This window comes from Chiloscyllium punctatum, chromosome 2 (assembly GCF_047496795.1).
Source record: "Chiloscyllium punctatum isolate Juve2018m chromosome 2, sChiPun1.3, whole genome shotgun sequence".
Taxonomy (NCBI): domain Eukaryota; kingdom Metazoa; phylum Chordata; class Chondrichthyes; order Orectolobiformes; family Hemiscylliidae; genus Chiloscyllium; species Chiloscyllium punctatum.
In genome coordinates, this window is record NC_092740.1 from 147,534,912 (window position 1) to 147,562,595 (window position 27,684).

Here is a 27,684-nt window from a genome sequence, read left to right on the forward strand (position 1 = left end):
CTGACCCTAAACCTATGCTCTTTCGTTCTGGACTCCCCCACCCCAGGGAAAAGTCTTTGTCTATTTATCCTATCCATGCCCCTCATGATTTTATAAACCTCTAAGGTCGCCCCTCAGCCTCTGACGCTCCAGGGAAACAGCTGCAGCCTATTCAACCTCTCCCTATAGCTCAAATCCTCCAACCCTGGCAATGTCCTTGAAAATCTTTTCTGAACCCTTTCAAGTTTCATAACATCCTTCTGATAGGAAGGAGACCAGAATTAACGCAACATTCCAAAAGTGGCCTAACCGATGTCCTATACAGCCGCAACATGACCTCCCAACTCCTGTACTCAGTACTCTGACCAATAAAGGAAAGCATACCAAACACCTTCTTCACTATCCTATCTACCTGCAACTCTACTTTCAGTGAACTATGAACCTGCACTCCAAGGTCCCTTTGTTCAGCAACACTCTCTAGGACTATACCATTAAGTGTTTAAGTTCTGCTAATATTTGCTTTCCCAAAATGCAGCACCTCGCATTTATCTAAATTAAACTCCATCTGCCACTTCTCAGCCCATTGACCCATCTGATCAAGCTTTGACAAATAGAGTTAAGGAGAATCCAAAGGGTTTTTACAAATACATTAAGGTCAAAAGGGTAACTAGGGAGAGAATATGGCCCCTCATAGATCAGCAAGGTGGCCTTTGTGTGGAGCCACAGGAGATGGGGGAAGATACTAAGTGAGTATTTTGCATCAGTGTTTACTGTGAAAAAGGACACAGAAGATATAGAATGCAGGGAAATATATGGTGACATCTTTAAAAATGTCCATATTACAGAGGAGGAAATGCTAGATGACTTGAAACGCATGAGAGTGGATAAATCCCCAGGACCCCGATTAGGTGTACACGAGAAGTCTGTGGGAAGCTAGGGAAGAGATTGCTGGTCCTCTTGCTGAGATATTTATATCATTGATCATCACAGGGAAGGTGCCAGAAGACTGGAGGTTGGCTAATGTGGTGCCACTGTTTAAGAAAGGTGGTAAGGAAAAGCCAGAGAATTATACACCAGTGAGCCGGACGCTGGTGGGCAAGTTGTTGGAGGGAATCCTGAGGGACAGGATGTACATATATTTGGACAGGCAAGATCGGATTAGGGATAGTCAACATGGCTTTGTGCGTGGGAAATCATGTCTCACAAATTTGAGTTTTTTGAAGAAGTAACAAAGAGGATTGATGAGGGCAGAGGAGTAGATGTGATCTATATGAACTGCAGTAAAGCATTGTAGCTCCTTTGTGACAGGAATAAGGCTGTCACTGAGTGGCTATAATAGATAGGAGGCATGAGGGCCTACAAAGTGGTTCTGGAGAGCTAGAAATCATGATTTCAAAAGGTAGTAATCTTGGGATTGCTTGCAGTGCAACAAGTGAATGACTGTAGAAATAAAAGGATAAAATAGATGAATGCAGTTGGTAAAATAGATGGACAGAAGGTGCAGGCAGAAAAGCTTTAAATTCTTGAGACACTGGGTCACTGAGGGACTGCAAGCCAATAGAGACTGGATGAGGGTTAGAGGTAAGATTACAGAGCAGGCCAAATATTCTTGTAGTGTGGTATGCTTGGGCTACTGGGAGAGTTTAAGTTAACCTGGAGGGGGATGAAATCAAGAGGTGGAATATAGTATTGTTAGGAACCACCCAGTGATAGATGCTACTGGGTATATTGTAAATGCTATTACTTAGTGGGAAAGATATTGATGAGAGAATTTGAAGGAGACATACGACAAAGTGCAAATAGATTAGTAATAATGGAGGAACTTAATGATCCCCATATAGACCAGAATATTATTTCCCAAATGCAGCTATCATGGAAAAATGCAACAAATACAATTTCAAACTCATTACTCCCAGCCGCTTCCAAATGTATGTATTGTACTTGTAGATTAATTTATTTTAATGTTAGTAAATTCTGTAATCAGTTGACAAAACAGATAAGATTGAGAAATAATCGAGACATCTTCACTAGGAGTTCAGAGGACATTCAAATATGAGTGAGTCTTAAGCAGTTTTTAAAACGTTTAAATTATCTTTGGATTTAAAGTCAAACTCGTATCACTTTTGCTTTCTTCAGAACGTAAAATTATGTTTGCTTGGGTAACAGATAGTATGGAAACCAGTGACAATTTATCTCAGTATCATGGCACTTTTGAATGATAATCTCCATTTATTTGAACAGTTTATTTACATTCAACTAATAATATGTTAATCAAATGGCAATTTATATTTAAACTGTTTAGTTAAAAAAGTATCAAATTTCATATGTAGAACAAATAAAGACCATATAAAACTTTTGTAAATGCTAACCATCTTAATTCAAAACTATCTGAAAACAAAATTAGATTAGAATCCCTACAGTGTAGAAACAGACCCTTCGGCCCAACAAGTCCACACCGACCCTCCCGAAGAGTAACCCACCCAGACCCTTTTTCCTTTGACGAATGCACCAAAAACATTATGAGCAATTTATCATAGCCAATTCACCTGACCTGCGCATCTTTGGATTGTGGGAGGAAACCGGAGTACCCAGAGGAAACCCACGCAGACATGGGGAGAATGTGCAATCTCTGCACAGACAGTGGCCTGAGGCTGGAATCAAACCTGGGTCCCTGGCGCTGTAAGGTTACTGTGCTAACCATTGAGCCACTGTGCCGCCTAATTGTTTTGAAGTATTTTAATTCTTTTTCAAATCAAGTAGCGTCCTCAAAGCGCTCAACTTGCATTGAATTTTTTTTATTCATTCATGGGATAGCAGTGTCACTGGCTCGGCCAGCAGTTATTGCCCATCTCTAATTGTCCAGAGTGCGTCGGACAGACTGGGTAAGGGATGGCTGTTTCCCTCCCTATAGGACATTAGTGAACCAGATGGGTTTTTGCTTTCATGAAATTCAAATTCCATCAAATGCCATAGCAAGATTTGAACCCAGGTCACCAGAACATTACCTGGAAGCCTGGATTAACAGCCCCATGTTAATCCCGCTAGGCCATCACCTACATGGGATGTGTTTCATCAACGAAAAGGATATCTACCCTGAATCTGACAGGATATCATTGCTTATAATTATTAAATGATTTTTTTCGCAGCATTCTAAGGGGCGGCACAGTGGTTAGCACTGCTGCCTCACAGCGCCAGGGACCCGAGTTCAATTCCCGCCTTGGGACATTCTCCTCGTGTCTGCGTGGGTTTCCTCCGGGTGCTCCGGTTTCCTCCCACAGTCCAAAGGTGTGCAGGTTGGGTGAATTTGCCATGCTAATTGCCTGTAGTGTTAGGTGCATTAGTCAGGGATGAATGTAGGGGAATGGGTCTGGGTGGGTTGCTCTTTGGAGGACGTGGACTTGTTGGGCCGAAGGGCCTGTTTCTACACTGTAGGGAATCTAATCTAATCATATCCATTTCATTAGAGTTGAACTTCTACTTGGTTAACTCACCTGCTAACTGTGCTGTAATGGCTTGGAAAGGCAATTGACGGAATTGTTGTACCAGCATCTGAACTTTCCTACAACTCACTAGTTCATGTCGACCATAGTCCAATTGATACACTGACACCAAACCATTTGTAAGTATTCCTTTCACCAATACACGGTACCATCTACAATTACAAAAAGGTTATTCACAAGTAAGTTGACAAAGTTATTTATAAAAACAGCAATAGATCTGAAAATTTCAATGCATACATCAATTCTAATCAATGAGGATTACTTTGTGGAGTCTTCTGACAATATCTTGACTAATATCTTGAACACTGTTCCAAGTAACCCAGGAGAAAAATCATAGAGTCCTATTTACATTTTCTTGAATACTTCCATATACCAGTTATAACATTACAACAGATGTGAATTCAAACATATACTAGGCTACAATCAGTGTAAAATGTAAAACAGACTCAATTCTAAAAACACATTCAGGACAAATTTCTTTTGGTTAGTTGTCTCGAGAAGAGAAGGGGCTGGGTTTTAGGGAATGATGCTGAACAGCTGCAAGGTCTCAATGGCAGATTGTAGTGACCATAGCTTCATTATCACCGCCATGAGCGGCACGGTGGCACAGTGGTTAGCACTGCTGCCTCACAGCGCCAGGTTCAATTCCCGCCTCAGGCAACTGTCTGTGTGGAGTTTGAATGTGTGTGCACATTCTTCCCGTGTCTGCATGGGTTTACTCCAGGTGTTCTGGTTTCCTCCCACAGTCCAAAAATGTGCAGGTTAGGTGAATGCTTAACTGCCCGCAGTGTCAGGTGAAGGGATAGATGTAGGGGAATGGGTCTGGGTGGGTTGGTCTTCAGAGGGTCAGTGTGGACTTGTTGGGCCGAAGGGCCTGTTTCCACACTTAAGTAATCTTATCTAATCAAATTAAGAGTAGTAGGCAAGGAGGGTAACATTGGTCAGTCGCGTTGTTAGTAAAGGAGGGAATCAGTGAAGTGCTGGGTGGTGATGAGGCACAATCAATTATGACGTGGAATCCATTTGGAAACAAGGACTAGCAAGGGAAAGATGCCATGGGTGGAAAAATGTCTATCAGCCTTGAAGAGATGTCTCACTGGAGTACAAATCAATAAATAATGGAGACATGTAACAACGCATTACAACTGTCGTGGGTGAGTTTAATCTGCACATTGACTGGACAAAGCATAACAAGGAAGAATTTTTCTTTAAAATAGTAAATCAGGGATTGATTTAGAACAACTGCACAACCTACATGGGAACAGACTACTTTAGACCGAGTAATGAGATAGGATTAAGATTGAGATCTCATAGCTAAGAATCCTCTTGGGGCAGTAATCACAGCATGGTAGAATCTAAATTCATTTTAAGGAAGAGTGGTTCTAGGTTGCAAACCAGTGTCCTCAACCTAAATAAGGCCAATTACATAGTTATGAAGGAAGAGGTGTCTAAAGCATGCTGGGAAAACATGCTAAGGGAAAGGCCAATGGCTGAGCAGTGGCAGACATTTAAGCAGAATATTTCTTAACTCAGTGAAAAAATGAGGATCGGACAAGAAAGGTAAACCAACTATGATTAACAAAGGCAGTCAAGGAGAATATCCAGTTGAAAATTAGGCACAAAGGTCAAGACCAGAGGACTGTGAACTTGTAGAAGCCATCAGTGGATGATGAAAAAGGCAATAAGAAGAGAAAAACAATGATTATGAAAGTACATTAGAAATATAAAAACTGCAAGCACTTCCATGGGTGTATGAAATAAAAAAAGAGTAGCTAAAGTGAGAAAGGGACCCTTGGAGGATGTGACTAGTTGATTAACAACAGGGAACAGGGAGGTAGCAGATAACAAATCAATGTTATGCGTCAATTTTCACAGTGGAGGACATTGCAAAGATCCCAAGTTATCAGATAATCAATAGCAGGAAATATCATGCAACAGTCTTTAAAAGTGAGGAACAAAATATTTGACAAACTAACAGCAGACACGTCGTTAGGACCTGATTGCCTCCATCCTACGGTTTTAAAGCAAGTGGCTGCAGAAATAATGGGCATTGGCCGAAATATTCCATAGATCACTGGATTCTGGGATAGTTCCAGCAGATTGGAAAACTGATAATATGACACTACTGTTCAAGCTGGGAGGGAGATGGAAAGCAGGAAACTATAGGCTGGTTAACCCAACATCTGTCACTGGGAAAATGCTAGAATTCAGCATTAAGGATGAAATAGCAGGACATTTATAAAAGCTGAACAAAACTAGAGTGAACATGGTTTTGTGAAAGGGAAATTTTGCTTGAAACATTTGCTGGAGTTCTATAAGGACGTAACAAGCAGAGCCAGTAAAGGAGAACAAGTAGATGTAATGTGTTTGTATTTCTGAAAGGCATTTAATAAGGTGCCACATTAAAGATTACTGAACAAAATAGAAGCTCATGGTATTGAGGATAATGCATTGGCATGGATTGAGGATTAACAAAGAACAAAGAATAATAAAGCACAGGAACAGGCCCTTCGGTCCTCCAAGCCTGCGCTGCTACATTTTACACTTGCATATGAAAACTGGCTACACTTATCGGATCCGTATCTCTTTATCCCCTTCCTATTCAAGTAAAATTCCATGTGCTGCTTGAATGCTGCCATTGTGTCTGCTTCCACCACCCCCTCTGGCAACACGTTCCAGGCACTTACTACCCTTTGTGTTAAAAACTTGTCTCACATATCTCTTTAAAACTTCTCACCGCACCTTGCAACTCTGTGCTCTAGTAACTGAGCTCTCCACCCTGGGGAAAGAGACTCATACTTTCCACTCTATCCATGCCATTAATAATCTTATAAACTTCTATTAGGTCACCCCTCAACCTCCTGTGTTCCAGTGAAAACAAACCCATTCTATCCAAACTTTCTTCTTAGCTAAAATCCCCCACACCAAGCAACATTCTGGTAATACTTTTCTGTATCCTTTCCAAAGCATTAACACTCAGAAGACAGAGTTAGGAGTGATGGGTATTTTTTAGGATTGAAAGACATAGCTCATTAAACACCAGAGGAATTAGTCTGATGAACTCAATTATTTACTATCTGTATGACTTGGACGAAGATGCACAGTATGATGCTGATGATGCACAAATAAGTGGGAGGGCATGATGTGATAATGGCAAGATGTGATGAGGACATGAGAAATCAGGAAGACGAGTAAGTGGGCAAAAACTCTTCAAATGTAGTTTAATGTAGGAAAGAGAGAGGTAGGAAGAATCAAAAGGCTGACTTATTTAAATAGAGAGACTCCATAAATTTGTAGCTTAGAGGGACCTGGGTATTCTTGTGCATGACACAAAAAGTTAGCATGCAGGTGCAGCAAATAATTAAAAGGCAAATGGAATTTTGGTCTTTATTGCTAAGAATTGGAAATTAAAAATAGTTAAGTCTTCTTACAAATGTCTGTAACTGGACTGCTGTGTGTAGTTTTGTTACTTGTAATTAGGAAAGAATATACTGGCATTGTAGGCTGCTCAAAAGAGATTCACTAAGCTGATTCCTGAGAGGGGGCTGACTGGTCAAGAATTGCTTACCATGTTAGACCTTTACTCATTAGAATTTAGAAGAATGAGGGGTAATTTTATTGAAATATACAGGATTGGGGTGGCTTGACAAGATGCTAAAGTGATATTTCCAATCATGGGGGATATCTCAAACTAGGGGACAGAGTTACAGAATAAGAGAACATGTTTAAATTGAGACAGAGTCATAGAGGTATGCAGACACTTCAGTCCAACTTGTCCATACTGACCAGATATCTGACATAAATCTAGTCCCATTTGCCAGCATTTGGCTCATATCCCTTTAAACCCTTCGTATTCATATACTCATCCAGATGCTTATTAAATGCAATTGTACCAGCTTCCGCCACTTCCTCTGGCAGCTCATTCCATAAACGCACCATCCGCTGCATGAAAACGTTGCCCTGAAGTCCCTTTTATATCTTTCCCCTCTCACCCTCAACCTATGTCCTCTGATTTTGGATTCCCCCACCCCACGGAAAAGACATTATCTATTTATCCTATCCATGTCCCTCATGATTTTATAATTCTCTATAAGGTCACCCCTCAGCCTCCAATGTTCCAAGGAAAATAGCCCCAATGTATTCAGCATCTCCCTATAGCTAAAACTCTCCAACCCTAGCAACATCCTTGTAGATCTTTTCTGAACCCTTTACAGTATCACAACCTCCTGTCTATAGAAGCGAGACCAGAATTGCATGCAACACTCAAAATGTGGCCAAACTAATGTCCTGTACAGCAGCAACATGACCTCCCAACTCTCATACTTAATGCACTGACCAATAAAGACAAGCATACCAAACACTTTCTTCCCTTCCCTATCTACTTGCAACTCCATTTGCAAGGAGCTATGAATCTCTCAAGGTCTCTTTGTTCAGCAACACTCCTCCCCAGGATCTTATCACTAAGTGTACATATACTGTTCTGATTTGCCTTTCCAAAATGCACCATCTCATTTATCTAAACTAAACTCCATTAGCCACTCCTCAGTCCATTTGCACAGCTGATCCAGATCCCATGGTACTCTAAGGTAACCTTCTTCGCTGTCCAATACACCTTCACTTTTAGTGTCATCTGCAAACCTACTAACTATACCCACTATGTTCACATTAGAATCATTTACATCAATGAGAAAAAGCAGGGACTCAGCACCGATCCTTGTCACACACCACTGGTAACGGGCCTCCAGTCTGAAGAGCAACCCTCCACCATCACCCTCTGTCTTCTACCTCAGAGCCATTTCTGTATCCAAATGGCTTATTCACCCTGTATTCTGTGTGATCTAACAGTGCTAACCAGTCTAACATGGGGAACCTTGTCGAATGCCTTAGCGAAGTCCATATAGATCACATCCACTGCTCAATCCTCTTAGTTACTTCTTCAAAAAACTCAATCAAGTTCATGAAACATGATTTCCCATGCACAAAGCCATGCTGACTATCTCTAATTAGCCCTTGCCATTCCAAATACATGTAAATCCTGTTCCTCCGAACACTTGCCCATAACCGATGTCAGCCTCACCGGTCTATAACTCCCTGGCTTGTCCTTACCACCTTTCTTAAATAGTGGCACCAAGTTAGCCAACCTCCAGTCTTTGACACTGTGCCTATGTCTATTGATGATACACATATCTCAGCAAGGGGCCCAGCAATTTCTTCCCTTGCTTCCCCCAAAGATTCCACCTGATCAGGTCAGAGGGATTTATCCACCTTGATGTGCTTTAAGCCGTCCAGCACCACAACCTCTATAACACCAACATTTTTAAGTGTGAAGGAATTTTTTCTCTCAGTATGTAGCAAATATCTGAAATTTTCAACTCTAGAGAGTTGTGGATGTTGGATCACCTGAGTATTTAAAGAGAAGGTAGTTACATATTTGAAATATCGAGGAGTTGATGCCTAGGCCAAATCAGCCATGATCTGAGAAGAACGGTGGGCCAGACACGAAAGGACCAATGTCCTACTTGTGCTTGTGTCATGAGCCTGCTCCCATCAAAACAATCACAGCCCCCAACTCCACACTCCAATCTACCACCTACCCATGGAGCAAAGCAAATGCTTGAAATTGAAAAAGGTGAATTATAATAAGCTGAGATTTGAGTTGGAAAACATGGACTAGAAATGTGATGGTAAATGAAGTGTCACAGCAGTATAAGGCATTCAAGGATTGGAGGCTCTAAACAAGTATGTTGTAAGAAAAACAAATCTACACCTCAATGGATGACAAATAGCAGAGAGGAAGGCAAAAACAAAGGCAAGCCTTATGTTAGACACAGACAGCCCATACTGCTGAGAGCCTGGGACTGTAGAAAATGCAGGATGAAGGTAAGAAGGAAGTTAGGAAAGAGGAGGCACAAAAAATACGGCTAAGTAAAACCAAGTAAAATCCAATGTTGTTTTATAAATACTTACAGTGCAAGAGATTAACAGAAGAAAAAGAGTAAAGTTGATCAGACACCGGAAAGGTTACTTGATGTGAAGGCAGAAATATAGCACATTTCTTATTGCATAATTTGTGTCTATTTTCACAAAAGAGAGTGCGAGCGCAGACAGTGTCATTGGTACAGGAGAATGAAATGATAGCAAAGCAGTGAAAGGAGAGAAATCAGGCCTTTGTATCTGAAAGTATAAATACATTTCCAGACCTAGCAGAGTAAGAGGTACATGGGAGGAATTAGGGATTCTGATTGTCATTCCCTAAACCTCCAGGGCTACAGGTATGGTACCAGAGGACTCCTAACATTGTTCCACTATTTACAAAGAAAGGAAGAGAAACAGAATGATTTTTAGGCCAGTCAGCTTAATGCTGGAGGTGGGAAAACTACTTGAACATTTTAAGAAAAGTATAAATCATCACTTGGATTGGCATGAATTATCATGGGCAGTCAGCAATTTCTTAGGGGGAAGATTATATCTGAGTCCAGATTAGAGTGGTGCTGGAAAAGCACAGCAGGTCAGGCAGTATCAGAGGATCATTTCAGGCAAAAGCCCTTTATCAGGAATGAAGGAAGATTGAATCTGACTATTAGGATTAAAAATTTGAGAAAAACCAATAAGGGTAACACATTTGATATAACATATTGACACTTTCAACAAGATCCCACATAGCAGGTGGGTTGGTAAAGACCATAGGATTAGAGGACAAGCAACAAGTTGGATCCAAATTTGACTCACAAACAAGAAAAGAGTTAAGGGTATATGGGTGCTTTGTGACTGTCAGGTTGCTTGCAATGAAGTCCTGCAGGTTTATACTACGTGTCTTGCTTTTCAAAGTACACATTGATCAATAATTCAGATGCTAGAGTTTGGGACATAATTAAGAAGTTGGCAGGTGATACTGAAATTTCTTGGAAGGTTGAGAGTGAGAAAGAAAGCTGCCATCTGCAGGTAGATATCAATTGACTGGTTGGCTATGAGAAAATTGAGAAATTGTATTTAACCTGTAGAAGTGTGAGTAAAATATTTGGGGAGAGCAATCATAATAAAAGAATTTTCATTAAAAATAGGGGCATGAAGGAGTGTGGGTAAATGGAAGAGCTTATGTTTCAAATCTGTAGATTGGTAAAGGTAGCACGACAACTGGATAATCTGGATATGACAGGGCATTTTTATTTATTAATCAAAATGCAAAATACAAGAGCAGGGAAATTACAGGAAAGATGTGATCACACGACAGAAAATAGCAAGGAAAGTTCAGAACATTGTCAGGAATGGAGACTTTATCCATGAGTAAGGTTTGAATGGGCTAGGGTTGTTTTCTTTCCAACAGGAGGACTGAAGTGAAGTTTAATTCAAGCTTAGAAGGTTTCCAAAATATAGGAGGCCTGAACAGAGTGAGTTGAAGGGCCTATTAGCTAACAGGTGAATAAACTTTAGGCATTGAATAGTTGGCAAAAGTTGAGGCAATGCTTCAGTTAATCTATTTTGAAATGCATGGTGAGTTAAGTACATGGCATCTACATTTTTTTAAAAACACAGTTAGCATGTGCTATAATTTAGAAGAGTTGATTTATTCATCACCCATAGAGGAACTGGTGGCTTGTGCATGGCTGTAGTCTTATAGGGATGTACTAGAAATGTTTTCACCCAAAAAAGTGGTAGGAGATCTGAGACTCACTGCTTGAATGGGTGATAGAGGTAGAATCCCTCACTGCATTTAAGAGATTCTTGGGGTATGCCCCTTGAACAGTGCAACCCACAGAATACGGACAAAAGCTGAAAAGATAGATTAGGGTGAACCACTCCTTTTGGGTCGAAATTGACATAGTAGATCAAATGTTTGTTACCAGCGTCCATCTCTTTAAATCTCCATGGATTATTAGTTCTCAGTATTGATAACTGTGCAATTATGTCTTCATGCTGGCTATTAGGTTACACTTATTAATTTCTGAGTTTTTAATTCATCTATTAGAGTCATAGAGATGTACAGCATGGAAACAGACCCTGCGGCCCAACCTGTCCATGCCGACTAGATATCCCAGCCCAATCTAGTCCCACCTGCTAGCACCTGGCCCATATCCCTCCAAACCCTTCCTTATTCATATACCCATCCAAACGCCTCTTAAATGTTGCAATTGTACCAGCCGCCTCCACCTCCTCTGGCAGTTCATTCCATAGATGTAACACCCTCTACGTGAAAAAGTTTCCCCTCAGGTCTCTTATATCTTCTCCCTCTCACCCTAAACCTATGCCCTCTAGCTCTGGACTCCCCCAACCCAGGGAAAAGACCTTGTCTATTTATCCTATCCATGCCCCTCATAATTTTATAATCCTCTATAAGGTCACCCGTCAGCCTCCGATGCTCCAGGGAAAACAGCCCAGCCTATTCAACCTCTCCCTGTGGTTCAAATCCTCCAACCCTGGCAATATCCTTTCTGAACCCTTTCAAGTTTCACAACATCTTTCCAATAGGAAGGAGACCAGAATTGCATGCAATATTGTTATAATTGTTACACATTCAGCTTTTAGTTGTATCTTTTTTCTAATTACTGGTGATGATACTTGGAAGGTGGCAACATACTAGTGGGAAGAGCAGGCTGCATTGTTGGATTTGTGTATACGGATCATGTTTAAAATTACTTATTTTAGTTGATATGTAGACCTGGAACTAATTTACTGTATTGTAACATTACAATATTATACCTCAATTATTGTTCCAGATTAAACAAACACAGATTGTAGACTGAACCTTATCTGTACAGCTAAATACTCAGAGTTTACAATACTGATGTTACCACACCAGTGGTTGTTTTTTCTTGCTGCTGTGCTACATCAGTCAAAATTACATATTGTATAGGATCCAATTTCTATCGAGCTTAAGGTGTTAATTCATTTGGATCTTGACCTTACACCCTGCAGTTGAAGATTGCATGGCTTAATAACTTGTGACGGCACTGCTGAACAGCAAATGCATTGAACATCTGTGTCGATATTGATTGCCAGTAGATTCATCTGGTCAAAATAATTCAGATTGTTACAATCTGAATTGAAGTCAAGAGTGACTTAGGAATGACAAACTGAATTTTGGGTTCATTGTAATGATTCTGAGTATCTTAGCTGTACAGATAAGGTTCAGTCTACAGCCTGTGTTTGTTTAATCTGGAACAATAATTGAGGTATAATATTGTAATGTTACAATACAGTAAATTAGTTTCAGGTCTACATATCAACTAAAATAAGTAATTTTAAACATGATCCGTATACACAAATCCAACAATGCAGCCTACTCTTCCCACTAGTATGTTACCACCTTCCAAGTATCATCACCAGTAATTAGAAAAATGATACAACTAAAAGCTGAATGTGAAACAATTATAACAATATGGAAGGTAAATAGCTTCAGATACACACAGGCTATCCCAAAGTGCTTCACAACCAGTGAATTACTCTTGATGAGCATCCTTGTCTGAAGCGAACACAGTAGCCAATTTACAAGGAACAACAGGAAATAAAATGAAGATTGTTAAATTGTTATTTTATGATGACATTGGTTGAGGGTGGAATATTTGGCAGAATACCAGGGGACTCTTTGCTGCTTCTGAAATAATAACTTGGGATCTTTTAGACTCATTAAACAAACAGATGAGAGCTCTGCTTAAGCTGAACCAAAGGAGGTCACCCCCAACAAAGTAGCATTTTCTTCAAATAGGAGGTGACATTGTGCAGCTAAATTCTGGAAGTAAAATTTCAACATGTAGCACCATTCCCATGAGATAGGAGACGATAAATTGAGTGAAAGTGACACTTGGTCACCAAAAAAAAAACTCCTCATGTGAAGAAGTACCTTAACCTATGCTACTATCCTAGAGTGTACTATTTATACTTTTACAGATATATCACAAAAAGCCTGCAGCTTCTTATGTATTCTTCCTTGTTAAATCAATCCTTTTGTGCTTTCAGGCATAAATACACAGGTACCAAGCCAGATAATACATGAACCCACATCAATGTGTGCATAGGGAACTCTGGTACTTTTAGGGTTTCCAGGCAGTTGTTATAACACACCTCAACATAAATCTTAGAAACACTTTGCACTACACATAATGAAGTTTATTTTTACACAAGTCAAATCTGCTGTTTTGTGCAAATTATTTGAAATGAAATAGTGAGTTAGCCAAGTACTCTTTGTCACTTTCAAAACAAAGTGTTTTTTAAAAAATTCTGGTACATAACGAAGACTCAAGAACCTATTGATCATAACAGTAAATGTTGCATCAGATCTTGCTAAGTAACCAGAAGAGTCTGATACATCCACCTGCATTGGAAAGACATATCTGCATTTGCTGTTAATATTGGTACTTCACGGTAGCTTAAAGTAAATTATTTATAAACTTACTTGTTATCCAGTTGGGCAACAAATATTTTGTTCTTTTCTATTGGCACAGATTGCCACTCAGTACTGTTGTAATAGAGAACCATTTCTTCCATGAGAACTTCTAGCTTGTACAGTTCCTGCCAGGGCTGAAAAACAAAGTGCCCTGGATGACAAGCAACTGAAATGAAGACATCCATGTGCTCACCAGGCTGTGGCAGAACAAATGGAGAAGGAAGCACATTGTGAACAATGTGTGGGGCAATCATCTTGATAGATGCAATCCCAAAGTCCTTAACTGGGCTTTTAGTGTCAAACTCTGAGGCAATATTTGCATCACCCTTATTGCTTGGAAAGCTAGTAGTAGAATTCCGTTCAACACTCAGGTAAACATCCTTCCTGTGCTTCCACAGATCTGCATTTGTTATTTTATGATTAATGCTCCGCTCTGGATTAGGGAAATTCTTTGAAGTAAATAAGTAAATATGAACGAGTCCTTTAGCTTCATCAACTTTCACAACCTGGAAATATTTTTTAAAAAAACAAACAATTACACCTAAGTCTTTCAGACAAAAATTACTGACATCAAATTAAAAGGTAGTCTTTCAGTAACACAATCATCCCACACTGACCTTAATGCTGCAATCACAGCAGTTTAACACAGTGTCTCTAAGCCACAGTACTGCATCCGGAGTCCACATGCCTATATTAAACGTGAGGTCTGCTAAGCAGCATTTTATGGCCTGAGAAGGAAATAATTGACATAATCAAATAGGAAAATGTAGCCTTTGAAAATACACAGGAACCTCGATTATCCAAACAACACGGGAAGGAGTATTTTGTTCGGATAATTGAATGTTCAGATAATCAAATGTTCGGATAACACTGTTTAGACAAGCATCAGGGACCTTGCTATCTTATTCGGATAATCGAGGTTCCTCTGTATACAAATTTTATTCTTGGTACAAGCCAGTGCTCCCTTTTGAAATGTGTTATTGGGAAACTCAGAAGGCATGATCAAACTCAACTGTTTTGTTGTCTTTCTAAGAGGTAATAGCCTTTTAGATTCAATGCTATATGCAGGATGCCCTAAAGGGTTGCCAGTGTCTAAAATTATACCAAACCATGAGGAACTCCTTCCAGAAGGGAGACAGTTCAGCAAGGGATTAGGCATTATATGTACATACACAATTCCTGTATAAGAGATGAAGGCACTTGGTCCTTTGAACCAAACTAATCTGTCAATAAGGTCATGGTTAATAATTGTAGCTTTGCCAGTCCTTCATAACGCCAGACTCCCTTATAGATCAAAAATCTGTCGAACTCAGCCCTGAATTAATTCAGTGAACCAGTCTTCACTGTTCTTTGTGGAAGAGAATTCTAAAGACTAATGACCCTCAGAAGAAATTCCTCATCTGTCTTAAATAGGAGAGAACCTTTATGTTTTTAAAACTGTGCCTTTGTTCTAGATTTTTCCACAAGAGAGATATCCCCTCAACATCGATCTTGTTAAGTTCCCTCAGTTTCATTAAGTTCACTTCTCCTTCTTCTACATTTCAATGACGATTGGCCCAATTTACTCAACGTTTCATCACAAGAGAATGCCTTAACCCAGGAACCAGCTTAGTGTACATTCTGCAAACTGCTTCCAATGCAAATGTATTCCTTCTCAAGTAAGACTACCCAAACTTTCAATATGTAATGAGGTCTCACTAATGTCCTGTGCAGTTGCATGAATATTTCCCTACTTTATTGCAAAGGTTTGGGGGTGGGGGAGAGCATAAGTCTCATGTTCCATTTGCATTCCAAATTACTTAGTGTGCCCATCTACTAACGTTTTGTGATTCATGTAGAAAGGGACTCAGATCCCTCTGTATTGCAGATTTCTGCAGTTACTCTATATTTAAATAATATTTACTAAGTTGCATCCATGCATTTCAACTCAATGAAATGAATTTCATTTTTAAAAATAATTTTTAAAACAGATTTACTAAATGATAAATAGCAAGAAAATACCTCGTGAAGAGCATAACATTTTTTTTGTAACTGAGAAATGCCTTAGGTTTGCTTCATTTAGAGTTTTGAATTTATTTGAAACACATGACCATGTTTATTGAATAGGAGAAACTTCACCCCCAATTTATTTCAAAATTGAAGTTGCTGTCTAAGCACTGCTGTCTTATCCATTACAATAATAATTTTGGGTTGAGATCATCCACAAGTAGTAATGGTAACACCACTGTTGTTCACAGTTTACATCAATCACTTAGAGTCAACAATTAGTTCATAACTGTTGATCACACCAAATGGAAAGTGTAAGTGAAAAAGAGAGAATGGCACCAAAATACAGAAAGACATCAATAATTTGCAGAACAGATCCATAATTTACCAATTATTTTCAAGAGTGATAGATGGTGGTGTTCATTTTGGTTGGTTGATAATTGTCAAAACCAATAATAGAAAACAGGAATTTTGGTATAAGTAAATTAACTAAAGAAGTGTTGTAATTTATAATGAATGGAAGAGCACAAATCCAAACATACAGATTCATTTATATAGATAAAAAATTGAATATCAGAGAAGTGGCGTTAATGGATATTGAACCTTGACTAGACATTTGTAGAGTATTGTGTGTATTTCAACTCTCCACATCATAAAAAGATTATCGAGTTACTTGGGATGGTGAAAATATTAACTGAAAATTCAGATCTGAAGGATTATTCCCCATCAGGAAGGGCTGAACATATTGGGTCTCTTTTCTCCAGAAATGATTTACAGGCGACCTTGAAGATTATGAAAAGTTTTCATGAACTTTACATAGGAAATATTTCCCACTTGTGAGACCAGAACCAGTGGTCATGATTCTAAAACAGTTAGTGATCAATACAATTAAGAATGAAGGAGAAATTTATTTACTCCGAGTGGTTAGAATGTTAGGACAGGAATGGTTTATTACAAACAACATAAGCTGTCTGAAGGGGAACCAAGATATGAAAGAAGGAAAAAGAAGACACTAGAAACCAAAAGAACTGTGGATGCTGGAAATCAGAAACAAAAAGCAGAAATTGCTGGAAAAGCTCAGCCGGTCTGGCAGCATCTGTGGAGGGAAATCAGAGTTAACGTTTTATATTTTTTTCAGAATATAAAAGGATACATTGATAGGGTTAAATGAGCCAGATTGGAAGTGGGGGGAAGCTTGTACAGACACGTTGGGCTGAATTTATGGCTTTTGCTATGCTGTATGCACTTTATTAATACATTGTAATGGTAGAAAAAGTGCTTCATATAATCACCATTACCTGCGGTGGAACGGATACAAAATCATGAAGTAGTGGAGATGGAATTTCCCTTAGCTCTGACACTGCAATAGATGCAACTATTCCAGTATCTAAGAACAGAATGTCCACAACTCTTGTCCCATGTACATTGGTAATCTTAAAAAAAAAAGGCATTTAAATTATTAAGAATATCAACAGAAACATATCGCATATTAAATGCTGTACAATCGTTATGAAAGTTTAAACAATCTATTTAATACATCCAGATCACTGTAATTTCTGTAATACAAGTAGGTAAGGTTATTCTTGTATTTTGTACTCTTTGACTATCAGCTGTTTCAACTGTCACGTCGAGGAGCAGCGTTCTGTATACTCCAAAGTTGGGAACAGTTTTCTTCCAACTTAAAACTTTGCTTCCACGGAGTTCAACTTCTTCACTGTTGTTAGGACATGGTTCCATAGATGGCAACATCCCTTCATTATTTCAGAACATTGGAACATAAGTTTGTCACTCATTTCTTCCAGCCTATTTCACTGCCATGTTATGATTAATTTTATGGAAGATACAGTTTTGTCAGCAGGCATGTACTACAAAATATTTCTTCACTATCAGGATAAAAGGCCCTCTGACTTTTCTTTTCAGACAGAACTGCCTGGTCCTCAACTTGACAACGCTTACTGGTGGTACAAGATATTTGGAATCTAAACTCAGGTACATCACTCACAAACAACACTATACTAAGCACCGTACTACTCTCTAGTGTCAATAGAAAGAAAGCCAACTTTTTTAAAAAAGCACTCATGGGATTTGGGCTTCACTAGCTGAGCCATTGTTGTCCTTGAACAGGTGATGGTGAGCTGTCTTCTTGAATCACTGCAATCCATTTGGTGCAGGTACACCCACAATATTGATAGGGAGTTCCAGGAATATCCTCCTGCAATCTTCATCAAACCAGAGTAGATACCCTGGCTTGATGGTAATGAGAGTTGGGGAATAGGCCACAGGGTTGCAGATTACAAACACCAGAAGAACTACAGATGCAATAAATCAGAAACAAAAGCAGAGGTTGCCAGAAAAGTGCAGCAGATCCGGCAGCATTTGTGGAAGGGTCACTCAACCCAAAATGTTAACTCGGGTTGCAGATTACATTGAGTACAATTTTGCTGCTGACAGCCCACAGTGCCTCATGGGTGCCCTGTCTTGAGCTGCTAGATCTGTTTAAGTCTATCCCATTCAGAACATCAGCAGTGCTACACAACACAATGGAATGCATCCTCAATGTGTTGAAAAGACTTCATATCCATAAGGACTATATGGTGGTCATGGACAGATGTATCTGTTGCAGGGAGATAAGTAATGATGAGGTCAAGTATCTTTTTACCTTTTGTTGATTCTTTGAACTACTCCCCTTTAGGACTTGACCAGTTTGATCAGTAGTGATGCTGCTGAGCCACTCTTGGTGATGAAGATTGAAGTCTCCACCTCAGTAGTGTTTGACTAATCTATGAGGCAGTTCCCCTAATTTTCACACTAACCCTTAGATGTTAGTAAGGAGGACTTGTATGGTTAAAAAATTTGAGTACATTTTTAGTTAGATTCCTGAATCAGGGTAGTGAGGAGAGGATGAAAATCACCGGTATTCTACGGGGAAAGCAATGATGACAAAAAATAGAGCAGAGCTCTTGAGCCATTGACCACAGGTTAAGACAGTCCAGCAGTCTAGCAAAATGGAAGTGACAGATAATTTTGGAACATTCAAAGAGTCATACAGATGTACAGCACGGAAACAGACTCTTCAATCCAACCCGTCCATGCCAAACAGATATCTCACCTAATCTCGCCCCACTTGCCAGCATCTGGCCCATACCCCTCCAAACCCTTCCTATTCATGCACTCATCCAGATACCTTTTAAATGCTGTAATTGTACCAGCCTCCACTATTTCCTCTAGCAGCTCATTGTATACATGTACCACCCTCTGTTTGAAAAAGCTGCCCTTTAGGTCCCTTTTATATCTTTTCCCCTCTCACCCTAAACCTATCCCCAAGAGTCCTGGACTCCCCACCCCAGGGAAAAGACTGTCTATTTATCTTATCCATGCCCGCATGATTTTACAAACCCCTACAAGGTCATCCCTCAGCCTTCAAAGCTCCAGGGAAAACAGCCCCAGCCTATTCAACCTTTCCTGATACCTCAAATCCTCCAACCCTGGCAACATCCTTGTAAATTTTTCTGAACCCTTTCAAGTTTCACAACATCTTTCCTGTAGCAGGGAGACAAGAATTGTATGCAATATGCCAAAAGTAGCCTAACCAATGTCCTGTATGGCCACAACTTGACCTCCCAACTCCTGTACTCAATGCTCTGACCAATAAAGGAAAGCATACCAAACGCCTTCTTCACTATCCTGTCTACCTGTGACTCCACTTTCAAGGAACTATGAACCTGCACTCCAAGGTCTCTCTGTTCAGCGATTCACCCCAGGACCTTACCATTAAGGTGTACAAGTCCTGCTCCAATTTGCCTTTCCAAAATGCAGCACCTCACATTTAACTAAATTGAACTCCATCTGAAAGGTGACAATCTAATGGAAAACATAGTGCTTTGGTGCTGCACCCCAGAATGAGAGAGATTTTCTAGAAAAAGGAAAGATAACTGGGAAAAATACTATCTTCCCTGCTAATGATAAAAGATAAAAATAGCCAAGAAAATCAGACCTGGATTCATTTCAGTTGGTGGACCCTTACCTCTACGCGTGCCCATTTCCCTCGCCATCGCGCTAAACAGCGCTTACCACAGAAAGGTAATGAGACAAAATAGTCCGATGTGATTTGCTGAAATTAAACAAAGGTTACACTTAACACTGTGAATTAATTAGTGATCGTGAACAACTATTTGAATCTTGAAAATGTTACTTTACAGTGCAAATCATAAGATGAATTCACTAACCCATTCTACACTGCCCCACCACTTATAAATTACAAGATTAAAAACATGAAAACGAACAGAACGTTCCCTCAAGAAAACCTGTGCCTTTTTATAGAACAGGCCTACTAAATTAATATGCACTGCTCACTTGCTCAAAACGTTCTTCTCCAACTGATTTCATGCATATTTTACCCAAAATACTCAGCGTCTTCAAAAGCTTTAAGTAGCAACTGTGTAGAGTCCAATAATAAAAAAAAGGTTAGTATCATTGTCCAGCCCAAGTTAAACTAGGATGGCTTAAATGAAAATGAGAAATGTGAAGATGAGGAATACTAACATCCAGAATGGGAAAACAGTTTCTGGGATGTATTTTAATTACCAGTGTCTGGGCAGAAGACACAAATCAAATATCTTCTAGGAGGAAGACAGAAAACTATCTGTAGGCCTGTTTTCCCGTTAGAAAGTTACATGTAAATGATGGAGTGGAAGGGGAGTGAGTTTTGGAAATTTGCAGATTGTTATACAAATAATGTTGGTGAAAATTGGTACAGCCCAGCAGCTGGGAAATTTTAGTCAGAAGGAGGAAACAAATATGCACTTAAAAAGCCAGCACCGGGATGCTCTGCAGCGGGGTTATGGTATGACTGTCAAGACTGTTTTGCCCATTCTGAATCAACTTTCTGAACCAGAGCCTTCTGTAAGTGAGGGGTTCTAGGATTTTAATCGAGTAATGAGTGATGAATGGCAATTTCTTTCCACATAAGCATGATGTGAGATACAGAGCAATTTTAGAGGTTTTCTCATATGTTTGAAACCTTTGTCCTTCTTGGGCAGCAAAGGTCACAAAATTAAAAGTTGCTGATGATTTGGGTGAGGGTGATACAGTACATACTGTACGTGGTCCATTATAGTAGACCGGTTGTGCCAGTTGTGAAGTGATTTAAGGTGGAGGACAGGTGCTAATCAAGTGGGCTACTTTCTGAGTGTTCTTCGAGCTGCACTCTTATACAGTACAGGTTAATTAGACGTTATATGGCTTTTAAATGTTCAGGTATCAAAAGTGATCGAGGTGGGCCATCTATCTGACCCATTTGGTAGCACACTGCTCTCAAACAAAAATATCATAGATTCAAACTGCATTACAGATGTAGACACATCATTTTCTTTTCATTCATGGGGGCTTCACTGGCTGAGTCAGTATTAATTGACCATCCCTACTTGTCTATGAAAAGTGGTGGTGAGCTGCCTTCCTGAATGCACTACTGAAATGCATTGTTGGAACAGATATCCTTCAGATGAAACATTAAATCTGAGGGTTCAATTACATGCTCAGAATATAAAGGGCAGGAACTTTACTGGTGCCCTGGCCAAAATTTCTCCCTGAAACAAAAATGAGTGCATTTATCTTGTACTTATTTTCTATTAGTGAAACATGGCAGAGCACAAACTATCTAGTGTTTTTACATAGACAACAGTGAGTCTGCTTCAGAAGTAACCTACTGTTTGTAAAATACTTTAGGGTATCGGATCCGATATAGGGGCTGTGTTCTCTTTGTTTAATTTAGATTAGACAATTAACAGACTAATTACACTTGTATTTCTGAAAAGCCAATTAGCTGTTTCCTACTCCGTTTCCAAACAGTGTGGATTAGGAAAAGTGGGGGAAGCTACGTTATTGGGTGATTTGTTTAATCAGTTTTTAAAAAATGGTTAAAAAAAAGGCAGAAACTTGGATTTCAAAATCTTTTCTGTTGAGATTCAGAGTGTTTTGTTTATTTTGTCTGCCCTTAAAATGGCAATTGTGCCTTTGCAAAACAACATTGTTTGAAGGCCAAGATATATTTGGTGATCAGAAGTATTGGTAATTATTAGGTTTTGCAAAATGAACTGCAACATTTGGGTGTAAATCTGAAATATTTACTTGATTAAAATTGGCTTGTGTAACTAGAGAATATATCATTCTGAAATAAGCTCACTGCATTCTGAGTGGCCTGTCCAAATCTGTCAATTTATTACTTTCTTCTGAGTATTGAGTGACTTTGCTGCTTTGTGTCCAGTGCTTCATGTGCAAACTTGTTGAGAAAATGAAGTGGGCCAGTCCTGGCCAAAACACTGGGAAGTAGTTTCACAGTTAAAGTGAAAATACAATTGGGCACTACAGCAATTCAAATCTGAAAAGAGAGCATACACAATGAGTAAGTCTGGGCTATTATTTATATCCTTCTAGCATCTGACCTGATAATGGGCAATCAAAGATGAAGGACTCTTATCGTGGCATGGTCTGACTGAATCAGTATGTTTCATACACTGCACAAAATATAAATTGCATTATTATTTCTTCCTTTCCTCATCAATAAAAGCAATGCAATTAATAATGCAATACATGTTCTATGAATGGAAAAGTCAAAGATGACAGAGCAAGATTCCCACCAAGAGATATGGCTTAAACATATTTGAGGTAAATCCTAATCTGAATGAGTCATGTTTGGTATCCACCTAGAAGTGGAAATATATGATACATTTAGCCCAGCCACGAAAATCTAAGCCAGTTCTGGGGAGAATGCAAATCAGCAAAAGTACCCCAAAGTTGGCAAGCAAACACAACCCAATGAATATGACTATGACTGAGTAGGAAAGTTCACTCCATTCCCTGCCAAAAGAAATACTAACTTTATTAAAAAAACCTGCATGCACTCAAAGCACAGATACAGTAAATCATGTTAATGTATTAACCTATTCCTCTCGTAAGCACTGTGTAATCAACTGATTCACAATAAACTAAATCAATCTAGATTTAGTGATGAATAATGGGCAGAAATAATTAATAATCTAACAGCTAGGGAACATCTTGCTAGTGGGGACCACGATATGGGATTTGATATTAGATTTGAGAAGGAGTAGGATTAGTGACAAACTAAAGTTTAAATTGAATTTACAATTGCCAAGGGGACATGGATTTATCACCAAAAACTATGCTGGATTGTTAAAAAGATAAATCTACAAATAATGACAAATATTCAAATTAGTTTTTTCATGAAAATAAAACCAACGCACACCCCTAAAATGAAAAAAAAACTACTTATGCACTTAAGTGATTAAATGAGGGAGAAAGCTCAAGTGTACAGGAGACACTCTGCTGGGCAGAACAGCTATATAAAGTAACTAGAAAACTAAAGAAAGCATTTTATTTGGAGAAAAATGAGGCAATATCAAAGCTAAGAGGAGAAGCCTTGAGAAAGGGAGGAATATGTATTCCATTGAAACAGATATAGCAAGATTACAATGGACAATAAAAGAAGTAGCAGACTGGTTAAATGTGTGCCTTGTATCGATTTCCACATTACAAGAAATGAACAAAATACAAGGGAACCTAACCTCGAGAGGAACTCAATGGATTTAATAAATAATTACATCAAAATAAATAATGGAGAGAATAATGGAACTTGAGGGTAGACAATTCTCCAAAACCTAATGCTTACATGCAAGAGTTTTGAAATAGATAATGAAATTGCGGAACCAGTCATAATTTCCAAAGCTCTCTACATCAGGATTTGCCTTTGGATTACAAAATTGCAAATATCATTCCACAATTTAAAGCAGGCAGGGAGTCAGTTAACTGCAATCAACTCATCTCTATCAGGCATGGAAGGGAAATCATTGGGACCTTTACAATAAATAGTAACTGAGCATCAGCACAAGTATGAGCTCAAAGAGAATGAGCATGGATTTGAGAGTAGTAGGTCATATCTGGCTCATCTTTTGGAGGTAGGCTAGCCACCAATATCCATTAAACAGCCACATATTCCCTCAGTTACCTGAACTATATATCCTCATACCATGCTTCCCGTAAAGACTCCGCTCCACTTTCCTAGTTTCTCCATCTCTATTGCACCTGGTCTGATTATGAAACCTTCTACAGCGGGCTGCAGAAACATCCATCTTTTTCATCAAGGGACTCCCCACCACCATGGCTGACAGGGCCCTCTGCTATACCCAACCCATGTTGTGCACTTCTGCCCTCACTCTTTCTCTTCCTTTCACTACATTGAAAGTGTCCTCCAGCTCCACACTTTCCATCCCACATTCGAGAGGATCACAAGCAGTCATTTCCACCATCACCAGACATATATTCCTCTCCCTTCCCTTGTCAGCCTACTCAAAGGACCATTCCCTCTGGAACACCCACACTTCGCCACATCCCTTCCCATGCAATCGCAGAAAGTATGATACCTGCCAGTTTATTTTCTCCCTTCTCACTATCTAAGGCCCAGGCACCTTCCAGGTAAAGCAGCAACTTCCCTTCATTTCACTCAATCTAGTCTATGTTTTAGTGCTGCTCATAATGGGGTCTCCTCTACATTGCACTGACGAAATGCAGACGAGATAACTGCTTTGCAGAACACCTATGTTCTGTCTGCAAAAATGACTGTGTATTTGCTTGCCGGCCCCATGTACACACTACCATCTTCTCTAGCCAATATTTCTGTCTTAGACCTGCTGAAGTGTCCCAGCAAGGTTTAGCACAAGCTGGTAGAAAACCATCTCATTTTCTGCTTGGGGACCCTGCAGCCTTCAAGGTCTCAATATTGAGTTCAATAATTTTAGGGTGAAGAATACCTTCTTCCATGTCCTTTACCCATACCTCACCTTGTGCCTTCAGCACAGCCAACCCATTTTCACCCACTGATAGTGCCCATGAGTAGCTCTTCTTTCTCCCCAGCTCACCATTATCCAGTTCTTTGAATGCCCTACTGCCGTTCTCTCTATGGGCTGCATCGTCACCTCCATCTCCACCTATCATTCAACCCCTACCCCTCCCTCCCCACCCTAAGTCTTCAGTACAAATACCACCTTTTCCTAGCTACGATCAGTTCTGGGAAAGGGTCACTGGACCCTAAATGTTGACTCTGCTTTCTCTCTTGTCAGATGCTACCAGATCTACTGAGATTCTCCAGCAATTTCCGTTTCGGTATTCGGGATTACTAGACTGTGACATGCACTTCAACTATTCAGGTTCATATGTGATTGCAAATTGGCAGGGGTAACAAAAGTACCCAGCATACACCAATTTTTCACCAAACGGTTTTAGAATACATCAGCTGCCCCAGCCCTAATTTCTAGGAGTCCCTTCTCTCTTTTCGCTCTAACTGCTACCCTTTTCTCCACCATCCTAGTTTAAAATGCATCAAGCATTCCCCAAATACTTATCCTTCAGGGTTCAAAACCTTCTTCACTTCTTTCCTTCTTCCTACCATTCATTTAGTTGTTTGTAAATATCACCTCCAGTAGTTTCAGACTAAATCACACTTGATGCTCTGAAATTTAAAAATTCCCAAGTATTTAAACATGTTTCTCTTGTGCTTGACTGGTTTTAGATTTCATCTCCTTCCACACACTGCTACTAAGCATAGACCCCATGTAGTACAGACTCCGCCTGCCAGAGAGCTACCACAATATCCTCTTACAATGATGTTCATCAACCCAGCCCCAGCTAATCTTCCTCCATCTAACTCCATCATTATTGTCACAACTGCTCTTATCAATTACCATCTTGCTGACTCACGTATTTAGAGAAAAAAGTAGTTGGAAATTGTGTACATTAGTAACAACATGCAAGAACAGAGAATGAAACAAAAAAATTTACACTGAAGAAAACAGATACAGTGAACAAGAGTCATTTAGAGCCAGGGTGAGATGGTCAGTTTGAAAAGGAATTGGAGGTGAGAGTTAGAAATAAAGAATTTTAAACCAATAAAAATACAGTAAAGTCAAAGTAAATTCCCTGCTGACTCTTTAATTAATGTTTAAGGCCTGTGAGATCCAGCATTGCATCAAAAACTTGAATATTGCATTCACAGCAGTGATTCAGGAATTGCTTATTTACGTAAAGCTACATGAATTTCGTAAACATAAGGATTAAGAGAAAAACGTACCCGATAACTGAAATAGTGCTCGACTTTTTCCAATAAGGCATTGAGCTGGGTCCACCCTTTTGAGGGCACTTGACAGAAGATGGTCCCATCTGAACAGACATTTGTAACCACTACATTCAGGTACACACCATTTTCCTGCAGCACAGGCACATTTTCAAATTACAAAATAAAATATTCAGTCCATAATATTCACTAATGAATTTGTATGTTCATCTGCACAGTTACCAAAATTTTGCTGTTCTTCATGCTGTAATGACATTATTCTCACCAATTTTGTTCTTGATAATCAGTTTCACTTTGGTAATTAAACTCCTCAACGTAAGAGTTTCTAAGTTCGCATTCCTTTAGTTCAAAAATCTAGCATGTAATGCAAAACGAATAAAACAGTGCTCGTGAGGTGTGGGATGGGTCCTTATTGGAAAAGGAGAAGGGGTATGGTAGACCAGGAAGGACAGAAAGAGAGCAGGTCAGAGTATCGGGAAGGGTATATGGGAGGAGGAAGGCATGAGATGGAGAATGGCATGGTAAAAGGGAGGGAGGGGGAGCACCAGGGAGAGAGAGGGAGGCCAAAAAGAGGAGGTGGGGGGGAATGGGGAAAAGGAGAGAGGGGAGCAGTAAAAGAGAGAGAAGGGAAAGAAAAAGGCGATAAAAGGGAGAGATAGGTTTGGTGAAAGGAAGAAAATTGTGAATTTAGAACAATTAACAACCATTCTTTGGCACAATACATTTAAAAATTCAGAATAGAAAGAATTAGCATGCTAATGAGTTAAAACAAAAATCACTGCAGCTAACAAACAGAATAATAGAAGTGATTGGAAACCTACATGACAGCACCATGTAGGACGTGGGGGAAAACAAAACAGGGTGCAATTAATGGAATACTGCATTTTTAAACTGAGTGCCTTAGCATTCTGGCTGCCCTAATTCAGATAAAGAATCTTCAAAGGATCATAAATCTGCTGACAAAAAGTACCCAGCTATCTTATCAAGAACCTCAAAAGAATTTACCTTCAAATTCAGCTCAAGTGTCTTGTCATGCAAAGCCTTCAAACATGCAGAATTGATGTTAAAATCATCATCTCCTGAAGTGTCATACAGAAGAACAAGTGGGACCTCACTTCTCTCTAAAATTTCCATCAGCAGTATCTTTCCACTGGCCAGAAATTCAAAGGTTTCTAATACACATGGCTCTTTGCAGAATGTTTCAAGACCTAAAACACAAATAACTCCATCTTAAACAACCAGTGTTGTTTACATTCTGCAAGTATGTCCTCAAGATCTTTACATTACAAAGGGCTGGATCGCTCACATTTATAGACATTCCATAACAATGAATGAAGTGTTTTAATCTAGCTAACTGTTCACCTCAGGGACATATACTTCATTGCGTACCCCAGACAATGTCATACCCTGTTCAAAAATGAATTTAGTCTTCGTATTAAATCATGTGTGGGTGCATCTAAGTTTGAGTGAATATTTATGCAGCAGGCAGGGACAAAAGACAGAAAGAGAAAGTATATTGAAGCAGAGTTAATGCCAAAATAGCCAAACTTTCAGATTAGACTTAAATTCTAACATTCATATTTAGCTCCTGTTGATTGAAGCGATTATGAAACCTGCTGCAGTTCATACCACTTGATGATAGATTTGAAGTGCAGTACCACAAAATCCCAGCACCAGAATTTGCTGAAGATCATGCT

General features: G+C 39.4%; 1 protein-coding gene across 2 annotated transcripts in view; it reads right to left on the reverse strand.

Annotated features, from left to right (window-relative positions):
• LOC140491626 (tudor domain-containing protein 7-like) overlaps positions 1 to 27,684 on the reverse strand; it is a 118,130-nt gene that overhangs the window by 2,404 nt on the left and 88,042 nt on the right. For both annotated transcript variants that reach the window (XM_072590085.1, XM_072590092.1), the window contains exons 10-16: positions 26,993 to 27,195; positions 25,985 to 26,119; positions 19,871 to 19,957; positions 17,145 to 17,279; positions 14,478 to 14,588; positions 13,870 to 14,366; positions 3,471 to 3,631 (exon numbers count right to left, since the gene is read on the reverse strand). In XM_072590085.1, the coding sequence (XP_072446186.1) occupies positions 3,471 to 3,631; positions 13,870 to 14,366; positions 14,478 to 14,588; positions 17,145 to 17,279; positions 19,871 to 19,957; positions 25,985 to 26,119; positions 26,993 to 27,195 (1,329 nt within the window). The remainder of the gene's footprint in view (positions 1 to 3,470; positions 3,632 to 13,869; positions 14,367 to 14,477; positions 14,589 to 17,144; positions 17,280 to 19,870; positions 19,958 to 25,984; positions 26,120 to 26,992; positions 27,196 to 27,684) is intronic.